At 41.0% G+C, this 14,261-nt stretch overlaps 1 protein-coding gene across 26 annotated transcripts in view; it reads right to left on the reverse strand.

The window, feature by feature from the left end:
* KCNMA1 (potassium calcium-activated channel subfamily M alpha 1) overlaps positions 1–14,261 on the reverse strand; it is a 712,564-nt gene that overhangs the window by 235,835 nt on the left and 462,468 nt on the right. For all 26 annotated transcript variants that reach the window (XM_034662731.1, XM_034662737.1, XM_034662736.1 and 23 more), the window contains one exon: positions 2,693–2,768. In XM_034662731.1, the coding sequence (XP_034518622.1) occupies positions 2,693–2,768 (76 nt within the window). The remainder of the gene's footprint in view (positions 1–2,692; positions 2,769–14,261) is intronic.

Raw genomic sequence — 14,261 nt, forward strand, 5'->3', positions numbered from 1 at the left:
TACAAAAACCAAGGCTTCCACTTCTCTGCAGCAGAGCCTTCAGGATCTGGGCTCGGGGGTGCACAGAGGGAAGGAGAGAGAATGGGATCAGAGAGTTGGTCTAAAGCCCCTAGAGTTCTTACAAGTAAGTCAAGTTTTATTCTGTGCCTGGGATCTGGCCCTTGCCTGTCCTCCTAATGTCATCTTTATTTTCCTAGCACAAAGCCCCCAGTATCCAGGCACACAGGACACTCAAAGCTCCCCCCAAGGAACAATTTCTCTCACTTGTGTGCTTTTGCAACTTCTGTGATTGGAGGTCAGCACCACCTTCTCTGACCCTCACCTGCCCAAGCCCAGCCCCACATGGACACTAGGAAGCTTGCCTGAGACAATCCCTTTTCCTTGAAAACAGCCTTGACTCCCCCACACTCATGTCAAGCCTGGTTTCAGTCCTCTCCCCTGTGCCTCACCACCAAGCCCCCCCACACCCCCATGTACTATGTCCCAGCACCAACCCACCACGGGTCCTGCTGGCTCTCCCTCCCCTTGCACTCTCTGATAGCAGGATGTTACCCTGGCATCTGCCTGGCTGCTGGTACAAATGGACGCTCAATTCAGGTTTGTTGAATTAACTTAGTCTCCACATAAGCAACAGGAACTGGGACAATCCAAGTTGTGGGGTTGTGCTGAAAACACCCTCCACCATAGAAAGAATCTGAGTGGGAATGGGGTGCTGGGGAAATGCTGTTTGGGCCTCAGGAGAGCAGACACCCAGCAGCCTGCCACCCCATGACTCCTCCCTAAGGCCACTCTCTCCCAACTTATAGTTACCTCTTTCCCCAGCTGGCTGCTGCGGCTCTCTCCCGTGCACTGGGAGAATGAACCACCCTAACTGTGGAATTATCACCAGGGCGATAGTGCTATTTCCGGCACCTAAAGGAGAGGAAGCTTCTCCAAGAAATGGGAAATTGGTGGATCTCTTCATAGAAGTCCAGGAAAAGATATTTTATTCACTTGGCTTATCATTCTCCCAAGTCCAAGAACGATCCATATGGAATGCAAGGAAAATGAGAATAGTTTTGTTTCCACGTTGTTCCTTGGAATAATGGCACATTCTTAAAACACTGGTGTCAGAGAACTAAAATCCCCCTAATTTATGATGTACACACAAACCAGGGAAGGAGGGGCCCTATACCATGTTCTGGAGTGTGGTTAACCCCACATAACACCTTCCCGACTGGAAAAAACAAGAGTCTCTTAAATACACTCCCTGTACTTGGCCCTGGGGATGCCCCGGTTCTACCCTAAAAAATATAGTTTAGCAGGGCAATTGTGACATAGGTAAGCACGGAGGGCTGCTAGCTTATCAATACTTCTAATTTCAAGTGTAATATGAGTCCATTGCCCAGAAAAGCCATAAAAAGGGAGAAGGAACCAAAAACGTTTCCTGTCGCTCAGAAGAAATACGAAGAATAACAATATTCACTCTCTATTAATATTATTACATACTATTAAATGGCACATCGGTGAATGCTGACACCATGAGCGTGCAGGGAGGTTGGGCCTCACTAGACAGGACTTTGATCGCAGTAGATGCTCGTTTGCTTTCTACCTTGGCTAACAGAAAGCGAATTTATCCCACATGTGCACAGAAACCGACATGGAATTAAAACAAACCAAAATAAACAAACAAAACACAGGAACCCCAGAGCGGGAGGCCAATAGCCTATCACACATGTTGGCTGTGACGGGTTCGGGAAGCTGAGTCCCAGCCTCAGCGACTGGGAAAATGATGCTGAATCCAAGGCCCCCAAAATGCAGGTGTATTCATTATAAATCACAAAATCCAGAAGTGTCCTGTTTTTAATCATTTATCAAACACGTCAACCTCAGAGGAAATGGAACATTAGCAGGGAGCTTCTTAAAGTGTAATTTCCTATAAGAGAAATTTATGGCCTGTACTTATTCTCCATTAGAGGACGTCTAACCTCTTTTATTAGTTTATTCATCAAGGCAGCCTGGTTTCAGGCCAGCTCTGCAAACCCGCAGGTCATCAGGAAAGGGATCTCTGGGGGATTTTTCCTCCTGGTCCAGTAGTGTTTTCCAGATCATAACACAGTTAACAGAAGTAGTCATGGTGCATTCGGCGGGAGGTTTTTAGGTATTCCCCAAAAGGCAATTCGCAGAGCAAGCCCCAGGGACTACCTTGGCTATAAAGTGAACATCTGAAATGTACTTTGAAATGAAATGATTTTCTGTTTGCCGTATGAGGTTTGTGATTGCCTCTCAAAGAGCACTGCTTCCACGGCTTTTACTTTCAGGTTCAATTTCTTATTTAGTGATGTAATAAAGGGGCGATTTAGAACCCAGGAGCAAGGACTTCCCAATCAATGAGCTGCTCGATCCCTCATCCACTGGGCACCGATCTTTCCAGGATGCTGTGGCCCATTTCCAAGCAACCCACACAGCCCCCAAAACTGTCCCCTTCCCCCTGTGCACAGCTGTTTCTCTGTTTACCAGACAGTCCCCAGCCCTGCAGAAAAGAGCAACCCAAGCTTCGTTCTGGGCTTTCTCCAGATCTCTGTGTTAGATCACTCTTTCTGAGACTAACAGAACTCTCTCACCTTATGGTGATGAAAACAAAAACACCTGATATTTACAGCGTGGCAATGGGGGCCAGAATGAGGGAAAAACGTGAATAAGAACATCTTACCTTGTTTTAAGGATATTCAGAAACTGCAAAATTTCTGAAAACTGTATCAGTCTGAGAGCTCTTAAAAATCTCAAACCTGGAAAGAGAAACGAAATAGAGATACATTATTCTCACCGCGTGGTTTTAATGTTCACACTCTGCCGTCTGATCTCCAGCTGCCAGGGTTGAAGGGATATGAAGTTCTTGCAGAAGATTAAACCATCCAGCACCTTGGACATAGTCCTTCATTCTGATTCTTGACTGGTTTCATCTCCCCTGGTAAACTTTCTCATTAAAGGAGGCCTGTTTTGAGCCACCGCAGAGGAAGGTCTAGTGGGGAAACCCAGTTAAATGAGGCTTCTCCTTTGCTCATGCCAGATTTAAAGCACTGTTTCTAAGTTATCTACACTTCTGAGAGGATTTTGTTTCTGAAAAAATGCTGGGAATAGGGCAGGGTAACTTTTATGCTAAAAGCAGATTACAAACAAATCAGATAACCTAATGTCTTTGATTTTTATTTATTTATTTTTTTTACATTTCATCTTCAGCTGGCAAAATGAAGAGTACAGCGCACAGTGTGATCTGTTTTCTAGAAAAGTTCTATATTCCTCTCCCAGTCGGAAAAAAAAAAAAAAAACAACAACAGATTGGTAAGATCTTACACCCCATAACTTCAGAATCCAAAACGTTTATGTTTCCACTTTTACTAAGTATCAAGATTAATGTCCTTTCTCAGTTGGCAGCTCTGCTGCATGGAAATCAAGAGCCAGCATTTCTAGACAGAAGAGAGACGGGTACTGGGAAGGAAGATACAACCCGGGATTGGAGAAAATATAAGTTACTGTTGTGTTTTAATAGCCCGGGGTAAAATATATTTCTATTGAGATCAAATTCATGAGTCAAAAACATTCTGAGTGACTCATGGGGCTTTCATGCTTGGCCATCATGTAAGAGAACTACTTACAAAATACTGATTATCACAGCCTTGAGATAGTTTCAATATCACACCTTTGCTAAGGGGATTTTCTCTTACAGATTTTCAGAAAGCATTTTGTCAAGCGCCCCCACGTGCAAGTGTAGTGCTAAGCACAGAGTGGGCTAAATTGTGGACAGGCAGCTCTTAGCCAGGAGTGAGACTTTATTCTGGCCCCAGTCGGTGAGGCAGGAAGTGGTGGAAAGAAGCTGGGGGAGTCACTGCAATGCATCAAGGAGAGGAGACAGATGGGAAGGTTTCCACCATTGGAAACCAGCTCCACATTGGACCCAGTTAGATTTCGCCTTCTTCAAGCATTAGGGCACAAGGAAGCACTAACACAAAGCCTAGGAGAGGGGGAGAATCCCACTGCACAAGAGGGAGAAAGGGATAATAGCTCAAAAGGGAAATTTCTCATCTAAAAAGGATTTACCTCCACGAACAGAAGATTTTCTCAGAAGACGTTGGCCTTCTTTGCCAAATGATATTTATATTACTTTTATTAAACCAGAAAGCGCAAAGATGAGAAGGGATGTTGATTAACTGAAGGCCCAGGAGCTGAAACACAGTCCTAACAGAACTGATGAAAGGTTCACTTAACACAGCCGAACACTGCAGAGAACAAAACCAAGAAGTAATCCCAGAACACAGAGAACATAAGGAAAAGGGAGAAAAAAGGATGAAACCTAAGAAAATGGAAATGGAGGGGAGATCACAGAAATCCAACCTATGAATAAAACATGTTCTAAAGGGAAGTACAAACAACCTGGAGATCATAAGTAATGGTCGGGACATAACCGAAAAGAACTTTCTAGAAAGGAAGAAAGGACTCGAGATTAAGAGGCAAATGAATGACCTGCTCTTAGAAACTCAGGCCAAAAAATATCTGCCTTTTCTTTTCTTCAAATTTTAAGTATTAACATAAATTAAAAAACAAAGTGGGGAGAGGGTCACCATGAATGCCACAAAGACTAGATGATGTGATGGTAGGTACAAATGACAATGGGCAACACTCAGAATCTTAAAATGAGGAGAATCTGGCCCAAGACTTTTATGCCCATCAAGCGCTTGTTCAGCAATAAAGACAAAAAAAAAAGTCTTCAAAAACCCAGGATCCCAGAAAATATATTGTTTGTGCAAAATATTTTCCAAGTTCTCAAGCCTTATTAAATCAGAATGAGTAGCAGAAGCTGGGAGGCATATTTTTAATAAACTGTACTGTTGGTCCTAAGCAGCCAGCCCAGCCCGGATGGCTGGTCTCAGTCCAGCATCATCGGCACACACTGCCGGGAGATAAAGTAACACATTTAGAAACTTGAGGTATAAGACTAGCAGCGCCAAAACCAGTCAGCACACAGAAGGATGCTTCAGTGATGTATCAGCCGTTAATGGTTTCAGCCTGAAAATCCCGTGTGTGTGTGTGTGTGTGTGTGTGTGTGTGTGTGTTTCATTTATGGAAACAAAATAGAACACAAATGACCCAAACTTTGAACTGGATTTCTTTCTTTTTCACTGTAGGTGATACTGTTGGCATCCTCCATTATTTGTCTGTAGCTTCCCATATTTTAAAGTGACTCACAAAAATATAATGGACTAAAAGCTTCCCTGGTAAAGGAGACGTATGGAAATCAGGGTAGGAAACACAGTGAATGCAGCAGCCACAGGTCCTGTACTCTTGCTGGGGGTGAACCCTTGCTCTAGCTCTGAGCACTTCGTCAATAAAAGGCAGGGAGACACCAGGAGATTACAATGAACAGGAGAGAAAAACAAGCTGGTTCTCAGGAAAACAGTTTTTCCCAGGATGGAGAAAGAAAAGAACTGTGTCCTGGAAAAAGCGACCCCAGATGATGCAGGAACATTCTCATGGACTGAACGACGGTGGGCTTTTATTTGACTGCCTCGTGCGGGTCATTTTCATGGCACTGCCTTTCATTAATACAGATGAGTAAACAAAGTTCTACGTGGGCTAAAAGAAAGCAGTCTGCATTTTATCCTTTGGCCAAGCCAAACCGTCTGGAGAAATGGTCATCTGAAGCATGTATCCTTCAGCTCCCGGACCCTGCTGGCCCGTTCTCAGCACAGCAGCCAGAATGAACCCGGTAAAAAGTGAAATAGATCACGTCTCTCCTCCGCTCAAAATCCTCCAGTGTCCCCATTTCACACAGAGTAAAAGTCAAAGTCCTCCAAGGACCTACAGCAATGCCACCCCATTTCCTTTAGGATCTGATGGCCTCCTCCTGCTCCTGACGTTATTCTCCTTCTTTCCTGGCTGCCTTCCTCCAGGATCCATCTCTGCCAGCATAGACGCGCTCCCGCCCCGGGGTCCCACACCTGCTGCTCTCCTCCCCACGTGGCCCCGGGATGCACGCCCACACCTCCTGCAGTTGTGTCCTTCATGCCGACATCTCAGTGAGACCTGCCCTGGCCACCCTACTCAAACCGCAAGCCTCCCCCCCGCCAATTCTTACTCTTCGCACTCAGTTTAGTTTTCTGCACGGCATGAGGAAGCACTAGTGCCTTATTTACCTGTGATTTACTTTCTGACTGCCTGTCTATAGCATCAGCTCGAAGAGGGAAAGAACTGGAGTCTGCTTTGCTCATGGCTTTATTTCATATACCTAATTCGTGCCTGGCATAAGGTGAGTGCTCAATAAATACCCACTTGAAATGAATAAATGAATCAGCCTTTTGAAAAAGAATGAGCAGAGAGTTAAAGCGTACATACTCTGCATTTAGAGCTCTGAGACCCCCCCCCCCAGGGTTTCCTGAAGAAAAAGGCCCCGAGCGCTGAGGGCTCACCTGACAGGTGAGGGCTGACACCCTTAGAACAGCTAAAGCATCCTTACCAGGAAAGAGCCATAACCAACAGTCACTCTGCGGCACCCAGACAGGCCCTAAGGAAGTACAGACAGCAACTCAAATTACATAGAAGAGACCAAGAAAAGGGAGAGGTGGGATGGGCAATGCCTAATTGACAAATCATTCATCTTCTTTGCTTTATAATACTATATTCTTATCATTTATTCCCTGTAACTTAAAATCTCTGAAATAAAATATTCTAGGAAAAATATAAAATGACTATGACCGAGTTGTAAAGAAGAAAATGTGTGTGTACCAAAAACCATGATTTATGCCCCCACAAAGATCCAGATGAGTTCAGGTGAGCTCCTTTAAATATTAAGAAAGAGTAACTTCTCTATTATATCATCAACTAATTAAAATAGACTGTTCTCTCATTTTCTGTACTCTGCATTGGTTTAGAAAGCTGGAATTAGGGGCACCTGGGTAGCTCAGTCGTTAAACATCTGCCTTCGGCTCAGGGCATGATCCCGGTGTTCTGGGATCGAGCCCCACATCAGGCTCATCTGCTGGAAGCCTGCTTCTTCCTCTCTCACTCCCCCTGCTTGTGTTCCCCCTCTACCTGACTGTCTCTATCTCTGTCAAATAAATAAATAAAATCTTTAAAAAAAAAGAAAAAGAAAAAGAAAGCTGGAATTACCTGGACACAGGTACTCCACACATTGGGGGGGAAAAGGCAAGATCATCACACTAATGACAAACTACAGGAATCCTAAATAAAACACTTCTATATCATATCTGAGGCTGTATTACGTGAATAACACACATGGGCTGTAGTGCATATTGTGAGGCACAGCCCAGGTCCTTTCTTCAGAGATCTTTATTCTTTTTTTTTAAGATTTTATTTATTTGTCAGAGAGAGAAAGAGAAAGAGCGCAAGCAGGGGGAGCGGCAGGCAGAGGGAGACAAGGAGCCCAATGCGGGATTCAATCCCAGGGCCCTGGAATCACAACCTGAGTCAAAGGCAATCACTTAACCAACTGAGCCACCCAGGTGCCCCAGAGAGATCTTTATTTTTCCCTGACTCCTGAAGAGGTCTCACCTAAGGTTACACCCTTGCCAGGGATGGCCCCCAGTGACCAATAGATTTGGGAACAAAGACTCGCTGCCCTGCCTCCACTCGGGGCAACCCTAAAGAGACATCCAGCTGTAGAGCTCTACATGCCATTGGCTGAAGCCTCTGCGGCAACTGTATCAGAGCTGGAGCTCTCCACCCAGTCGTAGTACCTTCATTTCTCAGGTCATACCCGGAAGACACAAAGGTTCAAAATCTTTGGGATGCCGCAAAAGCAGTTCTAAGAGGGAAGTACAGAGCCATACAGGCCTGTCTCAAGAAACAAAAAAAAATCTCAAATAAACAATCAAACCTTACACCTAAAGGAACTAGAAAAAGAAGAACAAAAAAGCCCAAAATTAGTATAAGAAAGAAAATAATAAAGATCAGAGTGGAAATAGATGAAATAGAGACTAAATAGAAAAATAGAAAAGATCAATGAAACTTAAGAGCTGGTTATTTGAAAAGATATACAAAATTGATAAACTTTAGCCAGACTCATTGAGAGAGAGACAGAGAGGATGCAAATAAATAAAATAAAAAATGAAGAGGGGGAGCCTAGCTGGCTCAGTCAGAAAAGCATGCAACTCTTGACCTTGGGGTCATGAGTTCGAACTCCCCATTGGGTGTAGAGATTACTAAGAAATAAATAAATAAACTTAAAAAAAAAAGAATGAGGAGAAATTACAACCAATACCACAGAAATACAAAGAACTGTAAGATACTACTATGAAAAATTATATGCAACAAATTGGACAATCTAAGATAAATGGATAAATTCCAAGAAACATATAGTCTTCTAAGACTAAATAGGGAAGAAATAGAAAATCAGAAGAGACTGATTACTAGTAACAAAATTCAATCAGTAATCAAAAACCTCCCAATAAACAGAAGTCCAGGACCAGATAGCTTTACAGATGAATTTTTCCAAACATTAAAAGAAGAGTTAATAACTATCTTTCGCAAAGTATTAAAAAAAAATAGAAAAGAATGGTTCCAAATTCATTCTACTAGGTCAGCATTACCCTGATACCAAAACCAAACAAAGATACTATAAAGAAAGAAAATTACATACCAATATCCCTGATGAACCTAGATGCAAAAGTCCTCAACAAAATATTTAAAAATACAAAAAGGATCATTTCTCATGATCAAGTGGGATTTATTCCAAGGATGGTTCAATATCCACAAATCGATCAATATGAAAGATAAAAATGGTATGATCAGGGGCGCCTGGGTGGCTCAGTCATTAAGCGTCTGCTTTCAGCTCAGGTCATGATCCCAGCGCTCTGGGATCAAGCCCCGCAATCAGGCTACCTGCTCAGCGGGAAGCCTGCTTCTCCCTCTCCCACTCAACCTGCTTGTGTTCCCTCTCTCGCTGCCTCTCTCTCTGTCAAACAAATAAATAAAATCTTTTTAAAAAACTGGTATGATCATCTCAAAAGATGCAGAAAAAACATTTGAAAAAATTCAACATAATTCATGATAAAAGCTCTCCACAAAGTAGGTACAGAGAGGAAATATCTCATCATAATAAAGGCTATAAATGACAAACCCACAACTAACATGATACTCAATCATGAAAAGCTGAAAGCTTTTCCTCTAAGATCAGGACAATGACAGGATGTCTACTCTCATCACTTTTATTTAACATAGTACTGGAAGTCCTAACCATAGCAATCAGGCAAGAAAAGGAAATAAAAGTCATCCAAATTGGGAAGGGGGAGTAAAACTGTCACTATTTACAGATGACATACTACTATACATAGGCAACCCTAAAGACTTCATTAAAAATCTATTAGAACTGATAAATGAATTCAGTAAAGTTATAGGATACAAAATCAATATACAGACATTTGTTGTGTTTCTATATACTTCTAATGAAATAGAAGAAAGAGAAACTAAGAAAACAATCCCATTTACAATTGTATAAAAAAGAATAAAATATCTAGGAATATATTTAATCAAGGAGGCGGAAGACCTTTACTCTGAAAACTACAAGATATGAATGAAAGGAATTGAAGACAACACAAATAAACGGAAAGATAGTCCATGCTCATGGATTAGAAAAATTAATATTATTAAACTGCCCATCCTACCCAAAGCAATTTACAGTTCAGTGATATCCTTATTAAAACACTAACAGTATTTTTTACAGACTAGAACAAATAATTCTAAAATTTGTATGGAACCAAAAGAGACCCCAAATAGCCAAAGCAATCTTGAAAGAGCAAAGTTGGAGGTATCACAATCCCTGATTTCAAAATACACCACAAAGTTATGGTAATCACAATAGTATGATACCAGCACAAAAACAGACACAGAGATCAATGGAACAGAATAGAGAGCCCAGAAATAAATCCATGCATATATGGTCAATTAATCTACAACAAAGGAAGTAAGAATATACAATAGGGAAAAGACAGTCTCTTCAATAAATGGTGCTAGGAAAACTGGGCAGCTACATGCAAAGGAATAAAACTGGACCACTTTTTTATACCATACACAAAAATAAACTCAAAATTGATTAAAGACTAAAATGTGAAACTTGAAACCATAAAACTCCTAGAAGAAAACATAGGCAGTAATCTCTTGGTAGCCATATTTTTCTGGATATGTCTCCCCAGACAAGGGAAACAAAAGCAAAAATAAACAATTGGGACTATATCAAACTAAGAGCTTTTACACAGCAAAGGAAACCATCAACAGAACAAAAAAACAACCTCCTCAAAGGGAGAAGATATTTGCAGGTGATATATCTGAAAGGGGTTAATATCCAAAATATATAAAGAACTCATATAACTAAATACCCAAGAAAACAAATAATCTGACTTAAAAATGAGCAGAGTACCTAATTAGATATTTTTTTCCCAAAGAAGACATATAGATGGCCAATACACACATGAAAAGATGGTGAACATCACTGATCATTAGGGAAATAAAAATCAAAACCACAATGAGATATCACCTGACACCTGGCAGAATGGCTAGAATCAAAAAATACAAGAACAAGCATTATCAAGGATATGGAAAAAAGGGAACCCTCAAACCCTGTTGATGGAAATGTAAAATAGTGTAGGTACTGTGGAAAACAGTGTGGAGTTTCCTCAAAAATAGAAATACCATATGATCCAGTAATTCCATTTCTGGGTATTCACCCAAAGAAAAGAAAACACTACTTTGAAAAGATACATGCACCAATATGTTTATTCCAGGATTATTTAAAATATGGAATATGGAAGCAACTGAAGTATCCATTCATAGATGAACGGATAAAGAAGATGTACGGTGTGTGTGTGTGTATGTGTGTGTTTGTGTAAATACAATGGAATATTAGTCAGCCATCAAAAAGAATGAAATCTCGTCATTCATGACAACATGGATGGATGTAGGGAGTATTATGCTAAGTGAAATAAGTCCGAAAGAAAAAGACAAATACTACATAACTTCTCTTATACACAGAACCTAAAAAACAAAGCAAACAAACAGAAACAGACTCATAAAAACAGAGAACAAACTGGTAACTGGCAGAGGAGAGGCTGGTGGGGGGATTGCAGAAATAGGTGGAGGAGATTAAGTGGTATAAACTTCTAGTTATAACATACATAAGTCACGGGGATGAAAAGTACAGGGTAATAACTTTGTATAAAGACAGATGGTAACTACATTTCTCATGGTGAGCATTTCATGATGTATATAATTGTCAAATCACCATGTTGTACACCTGAAACTAACACGTGTCAACTCTATTTCAATTTAAAAAAAAGTACCCTGGAGATTATGTACCAGAAAAATAAGTATTCTGATAATACGTGCAGGCACATTGGAGGTACTCGATAAATGGTAATTTCATCATATGAAGCCATAGAATTTAAAAGCATAGGATTGTATATAGCTCAAGAGAAAAATCAACAAGACAAACAGAAACTCCAGAAAGACATACACACACTACACACACCACACACACACTCACACACACTCACTCACAGTACGTAGCATTATTGTTATTTCAAAATATGGTTGAAATTATGATGTTCATGATGATGAAATCTATTATTATTGATTGTCTACTATTAATTACTTCTTGCACACCAAAACCTTTAACTATAGTTTACAACAGAAGAAAATATAAGTACAAAGAGAAGAAAATACAACAGAAGAAAATAGACTAGACAGTATGTCCAGCACATAGTTTGTAAGCAACAGAGCCAGGTCTCAACCCAAATTTGTCTACCTGCACAAAGCCCAAGCTTGTAAACGCTGCCCTGGCACAGACTTGGGCCAGTCAGTTCCAACTGCAGACATCCGTGCTCAAGTCAGCACTTTTACACAGATTCTCTTGCCAAAGTCTGCTAGCAATTTGCATTTCTACTGGTATGTAAATGGTCATCTGCCCACATCCCCACCAGGCTGAGTACTGGGATAAAGGAAAGAAGGAAAGGAGGGAGGGATGATGGGACGGAAAGCGAGCCTCACCATTGGAAAGACCCCAAATAGAAGCACATCACTACTTTAAATTTCTTTTCTATGTCAATAAATGAAGTTAATTATTTTTCACATAATTACTAGTCATTTCATTTTCTTCTTTAAAGTGCTTTATAGTGGCATTTCCCAGATGGCCTGTGTCTTCATTTTATTAATATATCTGGGCTTTGTTGGGGTACCTGAGTGGCTCAGTTGGTTGGGTGGCCGGCTCTTGATTTCGGCTAGGCTCATGATCTCAGGGTCCTGGGATCAAGCCCAACTATGGGCTCTGCACTCAGCAGGACTCTTCTTGAGGATTCTCTCTCCCTCTGTCCCTCCCCCCACTCTGCTCTCTCTCTTTATAAAATAAATAAAAATTTTAAATATATATATATATATGTGTGTGTGTGTGTGTGTGTGTGTGTGTATACATATATCTGGGCTTTATTGTGCTGTGGACATTATGCTATTATCTCCCAAGTTCATCACTCTCCTTTTAATATCATTTAAAGGATTTTTCTAAGTCTAAAATTTTGCTTAAGGCAGGGTTTCTCTTTTTTCTTTTCAGATTCTAAAGTTTGTTACATGGTCTGATACATCAGTCTTCCATCACTGTTTCTTTTTGTTAAAATTCAACAATGGCCACCTCCAACATAAAAACAGATTTTTTAAATGCATCAAACTTTCCTCTTTATATGTTTAAGGCAGTGGTTCTGAACCTTGGCTGCACATTTCAAACACCTGGGAAGTTTTAAGGATTACTGGTAACTGCATCTATTCTGACTTCAGGAGCCTGGGTACAGCCAGGCAGAAGGAGTTCTAAGCTCTGAGATGATTGATTCTAAGGAGCCATAAAGGTTGAGAAGCATTGGAAACTTTTTCCGTAAATGGGCAGATAGCAAATATTTTAGGATCTCTCACAACTTCCCACACTGCTGTAAATATATGTAAATGAATGGGTGTGGCTTTCATAAATGTATGTAAATGAATGGGCATGTCTGCATTCCAATAAAGTTTTATTCAAATAAATAGTCCAAGGAGCTAGTTTGCTACACCTGCATTAGAGACCCACTATTCAGGGGCGCCTGGGTGGCTCAGTTGGTTAAAAGTCTGCCTTCTGCTTAGGTCATGATCCCAGGGTCCTGGGATTGAGCCCCACATGGGGCTCCCTGCTCAGTGGGGAGCCTGCTTCTCCTTCTCCCACTCCCCCTGCTTGTGCTCTAGCAAATAAACAAATAAAATCTTAAAAAAAAAATAGAAACCCACTATTCAAATTCCACATGCACACAGATCACCTTGGTTTGGTAATATTCAGGTTCTGATTCAGGGGTCTGAGATGGGGCCTGATACTCTGCATAGTTAACCAGCCCAGCATGGTGCAGATGCTCTTGGTCGGAGACCACACTTTGAGAAAACAAGGCTGCAGGGCAGTGGGTCTCAGACTTTGCTGCCAATGCAATCTCCCAGGGATTTTAAAACAATACAAATACCTGACTCCCACTCCCACACATTCAGATTTAATTGGTCTGGGGTACAACCTAGGTGTCAGAATTTTTTAAACTCCCCTGATGATTCTAAAGCTGCATTTGGGAACCACTGGTTTAGGATCGTTTCTTCTTTTAACCTAGTTAATCTATCTTAATGTATTTATTTATTTTGGTCAATAGTATGCTAATGGAGTGAAGCTTTATTTTTTTCTCAAATAGTTAGCAAATTTCCTCTACCTAAATAATCACCTGAGTAATCTCAAATCACTAAGATACCCACCAAGCATGTTCCGTCTCTACTTATATTAAATTAATTTTAAAGAGCATACCTTTAAGTTAGAAGAAATCTATAGTATAATAAGAGACTACCTACAAAAAATGCATTCAGCGTGAGGCACCTGATGGCTCAGTCAGTTGAGCGTCCAACTCTTGATTTCCCCTCAGGTCGTGATCTCAGGGTTGTGAGATCCAGCCACAGTGTCAGTCTCCCTGCTCAGCATGGAATCTACCTGAGATTCTCTCTCCCTCTTCCTCCACCCTTCCCCATCCCACCCTGTACACACACGTGCTCTCCCACTCTCTCTCCCAAAATAAATAGGTCTTTAAAAAAATGCATTTAGCTCAAGATCTTACGAAAAAGTCATCTTAATAACATGAAGAGGCAGATGATTTCTATTTTAGTGTTTATAAGTGAATAATCAGAAAACCAATAAAGATTAAAAGTGATTTAAGAATTTTACAGGGACAAACAAC

This window comes from Ailuropoda melanoleuca, chromosome 6 (genome assembly GCF_002007445.2).
Source record: "Ailuropoda melanoleuca isolate Jingjing chromosome 6, ASM200744v2, whole genome shotgun sequence".
In the NCBI taxonomy this organism is placed as follows: Eukaryota; Metazoa; Chordata; class Mammalia; order Carnivora; family Ursidae; genus Ailuropoda; species Ailuropoda melanoleuca.